Here is a 17,684-nt window from a genome sequence, read left to right on the forward strand (position 1 = left end):
AGAACAGTGTGGAGGTTCCTCAAAAAACTATCAGTAGAACTCCCCTATGACCCAGCAATAGCACTGCTAGGGATTTACCCAGGGGATACAGAAGTGCTGATGCATAGGAGCACATGTACCCCAATGTTCATAGCGGCACTTTCTACAATAGCCAAATCATGGAAAGAGCCTAAATGTCCATCAGTTGATGAGTGGATCAAGAAGATGTGGTATATATATACAACAGATCAAACATGGACTTTAAAGTAACTGCACCTGGCTGAGATTTGGAAGGAAGCCTCCAGACTGCAGGGTGAACATAGGAAGTATAGTGTAACACACAGCTGGCTCACCCTACATCCCGGTTGATGCAAATTTATCAACTTTTCATTATTGCCAATCCAAACGCAGTACAATCAAAATGACCATCTAAGGGCGCCTGGTTGAATGTTCGATTCTTGATTTTAGCTCAGGTCATGATCCCAGGATCATGGGATCGAGCCCCACATTGGGCTTCATGCTGAACATGGAGCCTGCTTGAGATTCACCTTCTCTCTTTTTCTCTATCTCTCACTCTGCCCCTCTTCCCTGCTCACTCTCTCTATATAAATAAACAAACAAACAAACAAATAAATAAAAATTTAAAGATTATTGTCTATATGCTACATATATCTTGTGTATAAGCAATTGTGTAATGGTAAAATTGAGAAGTTAAGGTAGAACTTCAGGCAGCTCTAAGCATTATCAAGGATTCAATAATCAAGTGCGAAGGAACCTATGCTGGTGATTATTTAGTACTGAGGAATATTTAGACAAAGCTTTATATTGTGACCATTTTTGACAAAGACTTTAAGTAAAGAATTCAGCAGTTTCCATCATATACGGGTCTAACCATAGTTATAACACCAAGACGATGCCTGATGTTTATGCAGATTGTGGTAGGTTTATGAGATGCTTTATCTTCTCTCCTTATTTGACTATGTATAAGGCCATTATAAGCACTATTATTCTGGGAAATCACCCACTCTGCTGCGGAGGTCTAATTGAATGGGATAAATACACTTGATTTTTGGTATAATATTTTAAATAGATTTTTTTGTCTCATTTAGGAATTTATTGAATGAAGTAATAAGTCAGTTTATCATAGGGGCTAAAGCTGATTATATTCAAAAAATTAAATGATAAGTTGGAGAACTTTATTTTGTTTTTTTAAGATTTATTTCTTTATTTTGAGACAGAGAGGGAGCAAGTGTGGGAAGGAAAGAGAGAGAGGAAGAGGGAGAGAATCCTGAGCAGGCTCTGCCCCATCAGTGCAGAGCTGGCTGTGGGGCTCAATCTTATGGATCAGGAGATCTGTACCTGAACCGGTATCAAGAGTCGGAAGCATAACTAAGCCACCCAGACGCCCCAGAGAATTTTAGAAGTAATAAAAAGAAATCAAATAAAAATGGTAGAAAAAAAAGTACCATCTCTGAAAGTAAGAATTCAATGCATGAGTTTAAAAGCAGATTATCTGGGCGCCTGGGTGGCTCAGCCGGTTGAGCATCCGGCTTCGGCTCAGGTCATCATCTCACGGTTCCTGAGTTCAGGCCCTGCGACGGGCTCTGTGCCAACAGCTAGCTCAGAGCCTGGAGCCTACTTCGGATTCTGTCTCTCTGACCCTCCCGTGCTCACACTGTCTCTTTCTGCCTCTCAAAAATAAGTAAATGTAAAAAAAAAAAAATAAATAAAATAAAAGGAGATTATCAAAGTGGGGAAAAAAGAAACGAATGAAATAGGAAAATGAATCAGAAAAACATATTCAGACTTGCAGCTTGGAGATGCAAAAGGACAGAAAACACAGGAAAAAAAAGTGTAAGAGAAAGATGAGAAACAATGAAAAGTTTCATTTACATGCAGATTTTTTTACAGTGTAGCTCCCTAAATGTATCTTTTCTTCCTCATGATTTTCTTAATAATGTTTTATTTTTCTCTAGCTTACTTTATAGTAAGAATACATTGTGTGATACATACAACATATAAAATACATGTTAATCAGCTCTTTATATTATTTGTAGGGATTCTGGCCAACAATAAACTGTCAGTTACATTTTGGGGAATCAAAAGTTATATGTGGGTTTTCAGCTGCACAGGGGGTGATCACTCTTAACCTTGTGTATTCAAAGGTCAGCTGAATGTATACATTTATATATGTGGAGAGAAAAAGAGACCGTGCACATGATAGCGAGAGAGAACATTTAACGATTGAAGAACTGGGGCAAAGAGGTAGGAGAATTCTTTGTGCTGTCTTTGCAACTTTTCTTTACATTTGAAACTAGTTCAAAATAAAGAAAAAAGATACGATTAGAAAAGTGGGAAATTAAGCCAAGATAGGGAGGAAGATATAAGCACAAAAACATCGGGGCTGCAGTGTCCGTCCAACACCGTAGTCACTACCCATGTTAACTATTAGCACTTGAAATGAGGTTAATTAATTAATTTATTTATTTTTCAGAATAGGGTTACCTTTATTTTTTTTATTGGCTGACCATCATATATATTTTTTTATTTTTTAAAAATAGTTTATTACCAAGTTGGTTTCCATATAACACCCAGTGCTCTTCCCAAGTGCCCTCCTCCATGACCATCACCCCCCTTCTCCTTTCTCCTTCCCCCTTCAGCCCTCAGTTTGTTTTCAGTATTCAAGAGTCTCTCATGATTTGCCTCACTCCCTCTCCCTAACTCTTCCTCCCCCTTTCCCCTTCCCATGGTCCCCTGCTAGGTGTCTCCTGTTAGACCTATGAGTGAAAACATATGGTATCTGTCCTTCTCTGCCTGACTTATTTCACTTAGCATGACACCCCTGAGGTCCATCCACTTTGCTACAACTGGCCAGATTTCATTCTTTCTTATTGCCACGTAGTATTCTATTGTATAGATAAAGCACATCTTCTTGATCCATTCATCAGTGGATGGATATTTAGGCTCTTTCCATGATTTGGCTATTGTTGAAAGTGCTGCTATGAACATTGGGGTACATGTGCTCCTATGCATCAGCACTTCTGTATCCCTTGGGTAGATCCCCAGCAGTGCTATTGCTGGGTCATAGCGGTTAATTTAAATTGGGATGTGCATAAGTGTAAAATACACATCAGATTTTAAAGATTTCGAGTGAAAAACAGAGTACAAAATATCTCATTAATAAATTGTATATCGGTTACATGTTGAACTGATAGTATTTTGAATCTATTGGATTAAATAAACATAGGAAAATGCACTTCCTGTGTTTCTTTTTACTCTTCTTTACTGTAACTATTTGAAATGTAAAATCAAACACATTGCTTACATTATATTGCCATTGGATAGTGCTGATCTATGATACATTAAGACCAGCTTACGGATCAACATGAAATTACAGATCATAAGAAGAAGCAACTTAATAAAAAATAGGTAAAATACTTGAATGGGAAGCTCAGAAAGAATAATATACAAATTATCAGTAGACATATAACAAGTGCTCAACTTCAGTAGTCATACATAAAGGAATTACAAATTTAAACCACAATGTGCTACCAACAAGACAGCTAAAATTATAAAGACAGATAACACTTGCTGCTGCTAAGATGTGAAACAACTGGATATCTTGAATATGCTTTTAGTGTGACTAGAAATGGATACATTCGCCTTGGAAAACTGTTTGGCAGTATCTACCCAAGCTGAAATAGACATCCCCAGACCTACACACTCCTGCCCCTTGGTATTTACTCAGCAGGAATGGATACGACTGCACCCCAGAAGACAAGTAGAAGACCATTAAAAGCAACATGATCTATAATAGCCCCAACTGAAATAACCAAATGTCCATGAACGATAGAATGGAAAATTCAGTTGTGCAGTATTCTTACTGAGGAATACTGTATGGCAGTGAAAATAAACAACATTCTGCACATTCACAGCAGTGAATGAGAAATTTAGACATGAACATTTACCTACTGTATGAGTATATTTACATAAATTCAAAAATAGGGAAAACTAATTTATGTGTTAGAAGCTAGAACGGGGGCACCTTTTAAAGGAAGTAGAAGAAATAACAGAAAGGGGGTAAAAGAAGGCTTTTGGAGTGATAATGGTGTTCCATTTCTTATTTATTTATTTAAATGCTTATTTATTTATTTATTTATTTATAAATGTTTTTTATTTATTTTTGAGAGAGAGAGACACACACACAGCATGAGCAGGGGAGGGAGGGAGAGCAGAGAGAGAGGGAGACGCAGAATCCAAAGACAGGCTCTAGGCTCTGAGCTAGCTGTCAGCACAGAGCCCAACACGGGGTTCGAACCCATAAACCCCATAAACCGCGAAATCATGACCTCAGCCAAAGTCGGATGCTTAGCCACCTGGGCACCCCATTGCTTATTTATTTTTGAGAGAGAGGAGAGAGAGAGAGAGAGAGAGAGAGAGAGAGAGAGAGAGAGAGAGAGAGAGAGAGTGTTTTCGCAGAGGAGGGGCAGAGAAAGAGACACAGAATCCAAAGCAGGCTCCAGGCTCTTGGCTGTCAGCACAAAGCCTGATGCAGACCTCGAACCAACGAACTGTGAGATCATGACCTGAGCCGAGATCAGAAGCTTAACCCACTGAGCCACCCAGGCGCCCCAGTGGTGTTGTGTTTCTGACCTGAGTACTGCTTACACTGAGGAGTTTGCCCACCATGTCTCATGAATGTGTTCAGTTACAGTTTGAGCCTTTTTTGGTATGCACGATACACCAATAAAACCATATACTTTAAAAAATCTGGCGATACTAGAGGAAGCACGTGAATATTCCTTACTTCTTTTCAAAACTAACATAGTCGTACCCCCTTTCCTTTTTTTACTTTAATTTGTCAAGTATTATCCCTATTTTAACTGAAGCTATTCACTTCTTACTATTATCAGGAATCAGTAAGTCTGGAGTGTTATTACTTTTCCTAGTAAGTTTCTGTTCTGGCCTCCACTTACATATCTGCCTTATTTATTTTCCTAAACTGCTTGGATGAATGGCATTTAGCCTTCTTTCTTAATTCTAGACTTATTCATTATTTATCATATGGTGCAAAAGTCTGGCAACTTCATTGTCTTATATAGTACTTATATCTGAGCATTTATATATTGAAATGCATATTGTTTTATTAGAAATTATTTTTCTCCTTTACAATTATACAATTGTGTTATTTATGAAATTATGTGTGGTAGGCTGTGTTATTCATGAACTTAATTTTAGGATAATAAAGGGGGTGTTTATACTGCTAGGGATTTACCCAAGGGATACAGAAGTGCTGAGGCATAGGAGCACATGTACCCCAAGGTTCATAGCGGCACTTTCTACAATAGCCAAATCATGGAAAGAACCTAAATGTCCATCAACTGATGAATGGATCAAGAAGATGTGGTATATATATACAATGGAGTACTATATGGCAATAAGAAAGAATGATATATCGCCATTTGTAGGAAAGTGGATGGACCTGGAGGGTGTCATGCTAAGTGAAATAAGTCAGGCAGAGAAGGATAGATACCATATGTTTGCATTCATAGGTCTAACAGGAGAGACCTGGCAGGGGACCATGGGGAGAGGAAGGGGGAAAGAGAGCGGGGAAGAGCGAGGGACACAGATCAAGGGAGACTACTGAATACTGGAGACGAACCATGGACTGAAGGGGGAGGGGGGGAAGGGGTGATGGTCATGATGGGGGGCACTTGCGGGGAGAAGCACTGGGTGTTATGTGGAAACAAATTTGACAATAAACTATTATAAAAAAATAAAAATAAATAAAGGGGGTGTTATAAAGTAATTTGTTACTCAAAACGGGACTTGGGTCCCAATAGGATTGAGAACCCCTGGCCCAGTGAATAGGGATTCTGCCGGAGAATGGATGTGTCTCCAGAAGGTAGAAGGAGGAGAGGAAAATAGGCTTTCTAAATCCACTTTCCAGACTTTCTTAAGCATCAATCTTTCTCATCTGGTAATAGAGGAATGAACATAGGCTATGAGACTCTCAGAACTGGTTTCTGATAGGTACTGGTATGTTATTTTCTGGCTACATGACTTTTGGAAGTTACTTAGCCTTGGTTCATCTATAAAATGGTACTAATCATGCCTCACCTCTTAAGGCTGCCATGAGAATTTAAGAGATAACACGGGACACATCTTACACAGCAAATGACTGACCTAGAATTGGCATTCAACAGGTGTTAATGCACTCCCAGTCTACCACCTCCATGCCCAAGGCTAAGGCTAACTCCAGGGGTACCTTTGTGCAAATTAAAAAAGAAAGAAGTTGCCTTTTCATCTGAATGGGTGCCACCTTTTATCAAGGCTCAGGACTCGTGAGAGGAACACTGCCCAGCCCTGCCTGGATCATGGCTTTTAGTTCCTTCCATGCATGACCCATCTCCTTCCAGTTAGATTGCCATACCAAAGGAATGAGCTCTTCATATCTGTACAAGAGTTTAAGAACATGATTACCATTAGCAAAGTTCCAAAAAATGGCTGGGTGGTCTCTGATGTGGTTTAGTTAGCTGTTATATTCCCCAATGGCTCAGATAACATAGACTTTGAGTATCTCTGAGAAGATTTGGGTCAGATGTCCTCATCAGAGGGACTTTCATCAGCTAGCTCATCACTCTCATTTATAGGCTCCATGAGTCACCACCCTTCCCACAAATAGACTTTAACCAAGATGAAGGGTGTGACTATGATTGGCTGCCAAGCAGCCCTCGAAAAGTCATTGTGACATTGCTTTCTGAAGGGCAAAGTTGTGGTGAGGAGGGAGCCATAAAGGCCATTTTGAAAATCAGTTCTCCTAGGGGTGCCTAGGTGGCTTAGTCAGTTAAGTGTCTGACTTTTGTTCAGGTCATAAACTTGAGTTACTTGAGTTCAAGTCCCACATCGGACTCTGTACTGATAGCTCAGAGCTGCTTTGGATTCTGTGTCTCCCTCTCTCTCTGCTCCTCCCCTGCTCACACTCTGTCTCTCTCAAAAATTAATGAAAATAATTTTAAATTAAAAAATATCTTGATGGTAAAATAGTGGCATTGGGAAAAGGTATTAGTCTGGGAAACCACTCTGATCTAGCAGCTGGCCACTGTGTTGTTCAAAGATGCTTTTCCTCAGGGTCAATGACTTCTTTCATGTCCTTCACCAAGTCCAGTTCCTTGCATCCTCCTGTGCCCTCCACATTATTTGCCATAGCACTGACCTAAATAAGAAACTCCTTCCAAAAGGACCGCCCAAATTTCTATACTCTGTTTTGCTCTAGACTTTCTTATTCTTTAGTTAGAGATATAATTGCTTTAATAATAATCCCAATTTTACTGACTTTTGTGTTCACCTTCTTATGGAGGACACTCATGTTTATGTTTTTGATCTCCCAAGCATGTCATGTAAGTGCTCAGAAGTCAATACATCAGCTCTCATCACCCCGAGTGTGATTTTCCCACATCCTATACTCCTGTACCATCTCTGTCTTCTTGGCAGTGAATTTAGAGCATATCACCACCTTGACATCCCACTATAAAGTTCCAGTGGCTCCACAGCTCACTTACGATAAAATCCAAACTTCTAAGCCAAAGCCAGATGCTCAATCGACTGAGCGCCCCTAAAATCCAAACTTCTAACCATGTTACAAGACCTTGTGTGATCTGACTATTTCTTCCTGTGCCCACTACCTTGCGCAACCTTGGTTTTTTTTTTCTAACATGCCATGTTCAGTTCACATCAAGGACTTTGTACTTGCTACACTTCTGCCTAAAATACCATCTTCCCAGATCTCAAAATGCCTATCTCTTCTTGAATGTCAAGGCTCATTTCATATGGGACTGCCCCACAGAGGCCTTCCTGGACTGCCCAAACTAAAGTGCATTCCACCCTTTGTCACTTTCTCTCACTGTTACACTTTTCCTAACACTCTCATCATCAAAATATAATCGCCATAGGAGTGGAGTCTCTATCTTGTTCACCATTATATCTTTAGTATCTAGAACTTTACCTGGCATATAATAATAAGTGTTGTGAGCTCATGAATATGTGGTCATTGTAAGGTTAAAATCAGAGGAGTGAGAAAGTCACAGAACAGAGAGACTGGGAAAAGAGATGAGAGCACCCTTTATTAAAGAGCTCTTGGGTGAGGTTCCGTGGCTCGGAGGGAAGGAGCCAGGGAAGCCGCAGAGATGATGCAGAAAACCGAGGTCAGAAATAAATGTAAAAGGCCTTTATTGGGAGTGCTCTTGGGCAAGGTTCCTTGGTCCAGACAGGATGGGCCAGGGAAGTCATTCAGGAGAACAAAGGGCTGGGCCATATATAGGACAGCAGCTTCTGATGTTGTTGTACCCAAGTTTTTAAAATCGCCCCAACTCACCCCAAAACAAACACCAGAGACTGCTAGGGAGACAGAGTGACGCCTGCAAAAGCAAAGGGGCTTTATTACAAGCTTAAGCTCAGGCTCACAGTCTCCACCTGACCAGCCCGCCACGTGGAGAGAGCCCCGAACAAAGGCAGGGCAGGGCCTTTTATGCCTTTGGGAGGGGGAGTTACAGGAAATGAGGACAGGTGTACAGTGATCCAATCCCTACCCCCCATCAACCCTGGCAGTTGTGGGAGCCAATCACACGATCCGGAGCACTGACCAATCAGAGTGGGCCCAGGACGCCCCACGTGGGGTGTGACTAGGCCCGCCTCTAGAAAGGTCAGAGGTAATGGCCGGCCTCCCCCGATTGGGCGCGGCAGGAGTTGTCCCTCCTTAATGCGTGCCCTTTCAGGAGAAGCCGGCGCCTTCCCCTTTACGTAAAGGGGAAGGCTGGATCGGACCTGCAGCTGGCGGGGGAACCCCCCTCCCCCACGGCCGCCCGGCGCGTCTCCACCACGGAGGTGCACCGCGACCGGCTCCGGGAAGGCTGGGACCGCCGGTGGTGAGGGCCGGATCGGACCTGCATCCTTACAATGTGTGTCCAGGGGTAGAAAACCCCCATGTAAGGTGAAGAGATGAGGCTAGGGCACATGACGTGTTTCCGGGGAGCTGGCATTGGGCAGAAAGTTCCAAAATGGTGGTCTGTCGGCCATCTTGGAATTGTTTGGCAGGAAATTTCTGGGATGGCGATCTGTCGGCCATCTTGGTGTTCCTTTCCCTGAGGCCACCAAACTTGTCAGTCATTACCCAGAAAGCTATGTGTGCCTCATCACTACCACCAAGGTGGCCATCAACTGTGTGAACACTGAGGCCTGTATCAAAAGAGGTGGTAAAGTACAGTAGTTAGTAGTCTGAGCTCTGGTTCCAGCCTGCCTGATTTGGGATCTGGCTCTGCAACTTAGCTGTGATCTTGGGCAGGTGACCTTTCTGCCTCAGTTTCCTGGAATTAATGTAATCTCCCTCACAAGGTGGCTGGGAGAATTAAATTATAAAATACACCTAAAACAGAACAGAGTGGCGCCTGGGTGGCTCAGTCAGTTAAGCATCCAACTTCAGCTCAGGTCTTAATCTCAGGTTTGTGGGTTTGAGCCCTGCATCTGGGCTCTATGCTGACAGCTCAGCCTGGAGCCTGCTTGAGATTCTGTGCCCCTCCCCTGCTCACACACTCTGTCTCTGTCAAAAATAAGTAAACATTTAAAAAATGCTTAAAACACTTAGAACAGAGTTTGACATACAGTGAACCTGCCAGAAAAAAACAGAACCATTATATTGTGACTATAGATTCTTTTTGTTGCAGTAAAAGAAACAAACTTAAGCCAGCTTAAGCAGCAAAGAGGAATCTATAATATAGTTATAGGGGTGCTTCACCAGAGTCTGAAGGCAGAAAGGCATCTAAGTCTCAGGAAGGATCTAGAATCAAAAGGTGAAACAGCATCTGTAGGTGTTCCCTATCTGGCATGGCAGCTTTTCTCTGTAGTTCCCCTTCGATCTTCTTGCTCCGTATCCAGGGCACCTTTCCTTCTCTGCAGTCCCTCGCTACAGCTCCTGAGTTTACACATCCCAGAACAAGCCACTCCCAGGGTGTGACAGCCATTCCTTGTCTGTTGCAGACTTTAAGTGTTGATAACCTGGTCCTCTGAGTCTGATGTCCATCCTAGCGAATCAACCAAGCCAAGTGAGGAGACTATGCAGTGTAAGGAGAGCAGTTGGTGACCACTGCCATGATTTCAAAGAAGGGGACAATCTCCTGATCAAGAGACACTGCTTGCCCGTAGGCCAGGCAGACATTTCAAAAGAAGTCTACCTCATAGGTCTTCCCAAGCTGCCCATCTAGGAGGTGCTGGACCAGGTTTGGGATCTTAACAGTTGTGAACAGAATAACCCCTGCTTCTGCTTTCTGAGCAAGCCACACAGGCCTGTGCATCCTAGACTCACAGAGTCACTTTGGCTCTTTCCTGAGGACAGTCACCAGGCTACAGACCTATTTCCTTCACGTCCTCATCCCATCCCAGCACCAAACATTCGAACATTTCCTCCATCATGACAGTCTCCAACCTTCTCGCAGATCAACCGAGGAAAACAGAAAACCGTGGGGTTGTCGCTTCCCCACTTCCTTATACACGCTCTTCCACCACGCTCTTCCCCTGCGCAGCCTTGTATTTTCACATCTAGAAGGGTTTCCACCCAAATCACTTAAAACCAAGGACACTCATGTTTTGACTGATTGCTTTTATTGCAGAACTCTAGCAGGACGCACTAAGCAAAGGAGACTGTTCCGAACCCTCGGGAATGGAGGTGCCCGTCCAGTTTATGGCCAGTTGCAGCACTCACAGCTGGGGTCAAAGACAAGCCCCGCCTGGCAATTCTGCTGGTACGTGATTCCATTCAGGCAGTGCCAGAAGGCATTTCTGTTATTCGCCACGGGGTAGAGGCCGTTGGCTTTGCCGGCACAGAATCCACTACCCCCAGAACTGCTTCCAGAACTGCTTCCAGAGCTGCTTCCGGAGGAGCTGCTCCCACTCCCACTTCCAGACCCACTTCCGCTGCTGGGAGGAGACGTTATGGGCTGGATGGGCTGAGCAGGAGCAGTGCAACCTGAAATAGCACAGAGCCGATTGGTGGACTTGGAAGGGGCTCCCAGAGCTGCCTTGAGGTGAGGAGACCAGTGGCCTTGAGGGGAAGTCTGGGAGTGGGTGGAGTGCTGTTAGCTCTGGATCCCTGCAAGCGAGGATATCTCAAGATGACTCCATACTGAGGAGTTAGAAAGAGCTATAATTTCAAGCCACTCCAGTTTTAAATTTAAAACATTCTCTCATCCCTTATGAGGTCAAAATCATTTTAAAAAAATATGACCGAGCACCAGTATGTGCAAAATACTTTCCTAGGATCTGGGTATAAGTAGCAAACACCAATAAGAGAAAAATCTGGAAAATAAAAATTAGGGACATGGCATTTCTCCTGAATTACAGACTAGAAACATGTGAGCAGTGCTGAAGGCTTCTTGTTCAATTTCCAGAAGGGATGAAAGAGACCATTAATGAGGGAGGGGTTCATAGAAAGTAAATGCATATATATTGAAGTTTAGTCTAATTTCTTGAGGCTTTTCTACACATTTAAGACTTAGCTGACCTGGAAAACTTACCCAGGGAGGCCTGGTTTGCCATAAGAATATAACATGCCTGACCTGGAAGTTCAAGGGTAGGGAAAGAATGCCGCACCTGTGTTTCAGCTGGGCAGGAGCAGTGAGGTGAAATGGGAGGTGACTCCCTGGACAGTGGGGGTGGGCAGATGTGAGAGCTGCCTTTTGAGTTGGAGAAGGAGCATTTGTCTACTCTGGGCATCCTTCTGTTGTCACTTACTTGCACTCTGCAGCCCAAGAGCATTCTTCAGGGTGTTGATCAGAGGGAACTTGCCCTCGTTGCAGAAAGTGCCTGTGAAGTCATCAAGGTCAATGGCCCAGACCATGGCACCTCCAAAATTGTTCTCCTTAAGCCACTGAGCCTGTTTAAGGATACAGGACACCAGAGGTCATTTTATTTCCCTGGATTCAGGGCTGGGCCCACAGCATGGTAGAGGGGTTGACCTTACCTTGATGCCGAAGCTCTTGACATTGTCATAGCCAACCCACTGGTTGCCCTGATAGGCATAAGGAACATCCTGAGGGGCGTCCCACTCCTGAGTGGCTCCATTTTTCAGGAAGGTACAGATCTTTAAAAAATCAAGAGATTCAAATCTTTTAAATCTGACTCCCATGAAAGAAAAAATAGGCACTAGTCTCTGTTTTTCTGTTTTTTGTTTTTTCTCTCATGTCTCCAATTGAGCGATTATTCTGTTTTCTAATTATGGGTTGTTATTTGCAGTAAATAAGATCAAGTTGCTTTGGAAATACTCCTGTTATCCCTACTCTTAATGCTTGACTTTGGGAGCCCACATTAATATGAGACATATAGTTCTTTTATTCCCTTATGTGCTACTACAAATGACCTTAAATCTGTAGTCTGTTGCTTGAAGCAGTATTGCACATTGTGTTTTTCGGGGAACCTGGGTGGCTTGGACAGTTAAGTGTTCGACTTCGGCTCAGATCATGATCTTGAGGTTAGCAAGTTTGAGCCCTGCATTGGGCTCTCCACTGTCAGCACGGAACCCACTTTGTGTCCTCTGTCCCTGTCCCTCTCTGGCCCTCTCCAACCTGTGTGCGTGCACTTTCTCTCTCAAAAATAAACATTATTTTGAAACTCTAAAAAAAAAAAAATAAGTGCTTTTCATACTGGATTAGGTAAATGAGCTGATTATGTATACTTGAAGCATTTAGAGTGATAGCTGTGTTTTTTTAAGTTAGAGAAGTAGTGGACAGAATGAGCACTCAAGCTTTCTGCAGATTCTAGCCCTAATGCTACTGTTCAGCACAGGGCATGGAATTCACAGAATTCCAGTCTGCCTACCTCATAGTAGGCCCAGAACCCAGACTGCCTGGTGTAGGGCCCAGCAGGACCAGCGCCTGAGGTGGGGGCACCAATGCCAGTGTTGGAGGGGTTGCTCAGGATGAAGGTGTGGCCGTAGGTGGGGAATCCAACGATGAGCTTCTCGGCTGGGGCCCCATTTTCCTTCCAGTACTTCATGACGTAATCCTGCAATGGCAGCGGGTTAGCTGAGGCTCCACCCAGCTGATGACCCAATACTTAGTGACATTAGTCCGCTGTTCTAACAGGCAAGATTGTGTGAGGTTAATGACAGATAGGTAGTATGTTTTTGAAACATTTTGGTGAAATCATAGTTAATGGGATATGATCAGCCACGAAGGAGGATAGTTATCCAAGGGAAACATTTGCAGAATTTTCTTTATGCCTGAATCTCCATGTGATTTACAACCTCCTCTCTGGTCTTCATGCGCATGTGTGCAGAGACTTACCACATTGAGGTAGGCATTGCTGCCAGTCTCGGTAGGGTATTTGTACAGGGGGCTGTTCTCTCCAGTGTAGCCCTCCCAGGAGCCATGGAGGTCATAGGTCATGACGTGGATGTAGTCCAGGTACCTGGGATGTGGTAAGGGATTTAAAAACATTTCTGATGGTCATTTCCCACACATATGCAGGCAAACGATACCACTTCCAAAGCCTCCTAAACAAGATCCCTGAATAGCAAGCCAGACTAAGGACAAGTCTACCTTGCAAAAGAGAGAGCTACGGGAGTTTGAGGGTAGGGTGAGTCACTCACTGGGACAGCTGGGGGATCTCATAGCCAGACTGGATGTTGGAGATGCCGGCAGCTACTGCAGCAGTGACCATCAGCCTGGGCTTGTTGATCTGCTTAGCCTCCTGCTCGAAAGCTTCACGCATTTCCTATAGAAGAATCAAGTGCAGTAGGTCATCTATGCATCTGATTTTATCTCCTTAAATAATCGTGATAAGTATGTTTGTAGAAAGCTTTTCTTTTTCAAAATGTTTTCATGTATTTTATCTTACTTTTTAGTCTTTTGATATCCCTGTCAAGTAGATGAGATTGATGGTATTAATCCATTTTATAGATATCTAATATGAATAACAATTGGGCATTTTCACCGAAGTCCCACAGCAAGTTAGTAGCCAGGTCATGAGCAGAATATGGGTCCCAGATGGCCAGTCAGAGCTCCAATTCTGTCGCTATGCTTTGAACGTACAGTTGCTGCAGGAACTTGTATCCAGCTTTTAGCGGTATAAATGTTGCTTCCCTTCATCCAGTAAATGAACTACTTTGTAGGACTGACATTCCATCAAATGCAGTGCTGACTTGGCCAGTAAGGGGAGTAGCTACAGCCAGGTGATAGGTTCCCATTCAGCTCTCATGCCTTTATTTCATGGGACTCTAATCTCATTTGGAGGACTGGGTCCAGCTTTTTTTTTTTTTTATAAAATATTTAAACTGGAAGAAGAGAAATTATAGGCAGGATGTTACAGCTCTCGGCAAATATTGAACTGATAGATTACAAAGGTGTTTTGTCCTTTATTACTTTAGTGGGTGAAACAAGAACCATTGACTGAATGTTTTAAATTATGACAGGAGGCATGTTTCGGCTAAGAATAGAGATGTTCTTTCTGATCTCTAGAGCTGTTCAACAAATTAGTAGATTGACTTTTCAACTAATGAGTTTGTTAATATTGAAACCATTCAGAAGCCGGCGGATGATCTGGTATGTGGAATGGTGTAGAAAGAATCTTTGTGTGCCTAGGTGACTCGACCAGTTGAACATCTGACTCTTGATTTTGGCACAGGTCATAACCCCAGGGTTGTGGGATCGAGCCCCACATTGGGGCTCCATGCTAGTGTGGAGTCTGCTTAAGATTCTCTCTCTCTCTCTCTCTCTCTCTCTCTCTCTCTCTCTCCCTGTGCCCTTCTTTTCTGCTCTCATGCTCTCTGTCTCTCTAAAATAAGTAAAATGAAAAGTTAAAAAAAGATTATCTTGGGAGAGGGTAAATCTAAAAACTATCCTTGGATTTTCTTACTCCATTCACTTTTCCTTGGTGATCTCTTAATTATCTGCCTTTGCTGATGACTTCACTACAGTATATCAAGTCACGCTCTTTGTCCTGAGCTCTAGAACGGTCTTCATTCAGTGACTACTGGGCATTCCTATAGGAGGTCCTACAAATTCCTCTCATTCTTCACATTCAAAGACAAATTCATGAGTCCTTCTTGTTTCACATTTACTCTTCTTATAGTTACATTTTAGTTAATAGGACACCAAACCAGTGCTTAAAGTCAGAAACTGCAAGTCCTCTCTCTTCTACTTCTAATTGGTGTCCAAATCCTATTGATTGTACCCTTGCATACTTGCCCTTTCTGTACTCACTGTTAGAACATTTGTTTGGGCCTCAGCATCTCTTGCTTGATTTACTGCAAAAACCTAACTGTATCCTTGCCTTCCTACCTCCTAATTCGTCCTCCACAGTTGCACCAAGAGTTATCTTTCTAAAACACAAGTTCCATCTTCTATCCACCTCTTTCAGAGCTGCCCCATAGCCTTGAGAGTAAAGTCCAAATTCCTTAACATAATATACAAGCCCCACATGATCTTATTCTTGCACATATCAGCCTCACAGTCATCACCTCCGTCTTCATCCGTGCAGTTCCCATCTTCACTTCATTGCTAACACTAGTTGCTCTCAAGACTGAGCTCAAGCATTACTTTCTCTAGGAGGCTTTTCTTGATCCTGCCCCAGAGCAGATTTAGGTTGCCTCTGTGCTGCTTTATCAAAGCATATGATAATTGTATTTTTCAACCTTCTACCTGCTCTTGTCCTCCCTAGTGCCGAGGATTGTCATATTTTTATCTTCCATCTGACACCAAACCCGCTGTCTGAGACAGAGTAAGTGCTCAGTAATAACAGACGGCCTAGTGTAATGGTTAGAAGCCGTGGGCTCTGTAGCCGGACCCCATGGGTAGTTATGACACCTACTAGTTGTGTCATAATAAGCAAGTTACCTAAACCTTAGTTTCCTCTGTAAAATAAAGATTATGATGCCTATATTACGTAGGCCATAGAAGAGATTTACAGGTGAAACAAGTTATAGTTCTTAAAATAGAAGAGTAGAATAAAGCAGAATGGTGCCTGGCACAGAGCACACATGCATTGTTGTCATTAATAAAAGCTTTGAATGAAGGCGTGCTATCTAAGAATCTTTGTGATGTGAAGATTTTATAATTCTAAGTTCCAGTTTGTTGTACTTGGGAACCACTAGATTCTCCTTGGAAACAATAGGCTTTGAATTTTCTTGGGCTAGAGATTGCCACTTCCCTCCTCACCTGCACCAGGACGGTGAAGAGATGCTTGTCCTGAGGAGGGCTCCCACGAGAGCCAGGGTACTCCCAGTCGAAGTCCAGCCCATCAAACTCATACTGGCGCAGGAATTTGATGACTGAGGCAATGAAGGTCTGGCGGTTCTCAGGAGTGGAAACCATGGCAGTGAAGCTGAGGGAGACCCAAAGAACACAGGATGAGGGAACGCCTTGATGGTCCCATCACCTTGCAGTAAAATCACACTTTTATATTTCTGCCTCACAGCTCTTCATGGAAACCCACAGCCCAGATGTAAGTATGCTTCTGGCTTTCTCCTGTTCTTTGTAATCAGTTCGCAGCCGTGGAATCTCAGCACTCCATTTATTCTGTGATCCACCCAACTCTGATCTTTCTCCTACATTGCACTTGTTGCTTTGAACACCTGGCTACCCCAGCGCACTGTGCTGTCTCTCCAGATAGCCCCCCACCAAGTTCATACACCTTCAGAGAAGTGTTCTTGTTTATTTGCATGGTTTTCTCTTCTCTTCCCCCAGGAGGTAACTAGAAGTGCAATAACATCCACTGGTTGTTTTGAAATCTCAGTAATGAAACTTCTGTGAATGGAATTCCAGAATACCTACCTAAAAGTGTTACTACCTTAATATTGAGGCTCTGGTAGACTAATTTATTCCAGTAGCCTGTTTGTTTAATGTGCATCCTTCACACCCTGTCTTAGATTGTGAAGTCAAAGGAAACATAGCTTGTTTTCAATAGCAAATGAACACTCGGCTCTTTCCCGCAGAGGACTTACGGGGCAGTTCCAAAGTTCCAGCCTCCGATGGCCAGGAGAGTTTTCAGCTGGCTGTTCCTATAAAGCAAAGGATAGAAAAGATAAACTTCAAAATCCATAAATCTTTCTAATTAAAATAACATTGCTTTTGTATTGAACCTGATCATATATTTTGACATTGCCTCGATAAGATTCTGTAAGATAGTTCTTTTTCACTACTGAAGACTTTCTTTATAAAAACTGTGTTGTTATTCAATACTGAGTGAAATAAGTCATTCAGAGAATGACAAATACCATATAATGTCAAATATATGTGGGATTTAATAAACAAATCAAATAAACATAGCAAAAAGAGACAAACAAAAAAACCAGACTCATAACTATAAAGAATAAAATGGTACTTGCCAGAGGGGATGTGGGGGGGGGGGGATGGGTGAAATAGGTGAAGGAGATCAAGAGTACACTTACCATGATGAGCACTGAGTAATGTATAGATTTGTTGAATCATATTGCACACATAATATACCAATATAATTATGTTAATCATACTTCAACGACAAAAAAATTGTGTTGTTATCATAAATGCACTCAAGTGATGTCTGGGTGGCTCCATCAGTTAAGCATCTGACTTTGGCTTCGGTCATGATCTCATGGTTCGTGGGTCCAAGTCTCACATTGGGCTCCATGCTGACAGTGTGGAGTCTGCTCAGGATTCTCTCTCTCTCTCTCTCTCTCTCTC

The 17,684-nt window shown here is 42.8% G+C and overlaps 1 protein-coding gene and 1 long non-coding RNA gene across 6 annotated transcripts in view; one reads left to right on the forward strand and one right to left on the reverse strand.

Moving 5' to 3' along the window:
* Nucleotides 1-10,613: 10,613 nt before the first annotated feature.
* The window catches only part of CHIA (chitinase acidic), a 9,998-nt gene continuing 2,927 nt past the window's right edge, over nucleotides 10,614-17,684 (reverse strand). For 2 of the 4 annotated variants that reach the window (XM_029946470.1, XM_029946472.1), the window contains 8 exons: nucleotides 16,967-17,023; nucleotides 16,182-16,347; nucleotides 13,616-13,740; nucleotides 13,311-13,434; nucleotides 12,844-13,029; nucleotides 11,990-12,109; nucleotides 11,761-11,902; nucleotides 10,614-10,996 (listed from right to left, as the gene is read on the reverse strand). In XM_029946470.1, the coding sequence (XP_029802330.1) occupies nucleotides 10,710-10,996; nucleotides 11,761-11,902; nucleotides 11,990-12,109; nucleotides 12,844-13,029; nucleotides 13,311-13,434; nucleotides 13,616-13,740; nucleotides 16,182-16,347; nucleotides 16,967-17,023 (1,207 nt within the window). In that variant the 3' untranslated portion in view covers nucleotides 10,614-10,709. Of the gene's footprint in view, nucleotides 10,997-11,760; nucleotides 11,903-11,989; nucleotides 12,110-12,843; nucleotides 13,030-13,310; nucleotides 13,435-13,615; nucleotides 13,741-13,863; nucleotides 14,086-15,484; nucleotides 15,774-16,181; nucleotides 16,348-16,966; nucleotides 17,024-17,684 lie in introns of those variants that run through there. The other 2 variants (XM_029946473.1, XM_029946474.1) reach the window with 2 other exon arrangements.
* Nucleotides 12,882-17,684, forward strand: part of LOC115298110 — a 32,967-nt gene continuing 28,164 nt past the window's right edge. For both annotated transcript variants that reach the window (XR_003911603.1, XR_003911602.1), the window contains exon 1: nucleotides 12,882-13,319. This is a non-coding gene — a long non-coding RNA (uncharacterized LOC115298110). The remainder of the gene's footprint in view (nucleotides 13,320-17,684) is intronic.

This window comes from Suricata suricatta, chromosome 8 (genome assembly GCF_006229205.1).
Source record: "Suricata suricatta isolate VVHF042 chromosome 8, meerkat_22Aug2017_6uvM2_HiC, whole genome shotgun sequence".
In the NCBI taxonomy this organism is placed as follows: domain Eukaryota; kingdom Metazoa; phylum Chordata; class Mammalia; order Carnivora; family Herpestidae; genus Suricata; species Suricata suricatta.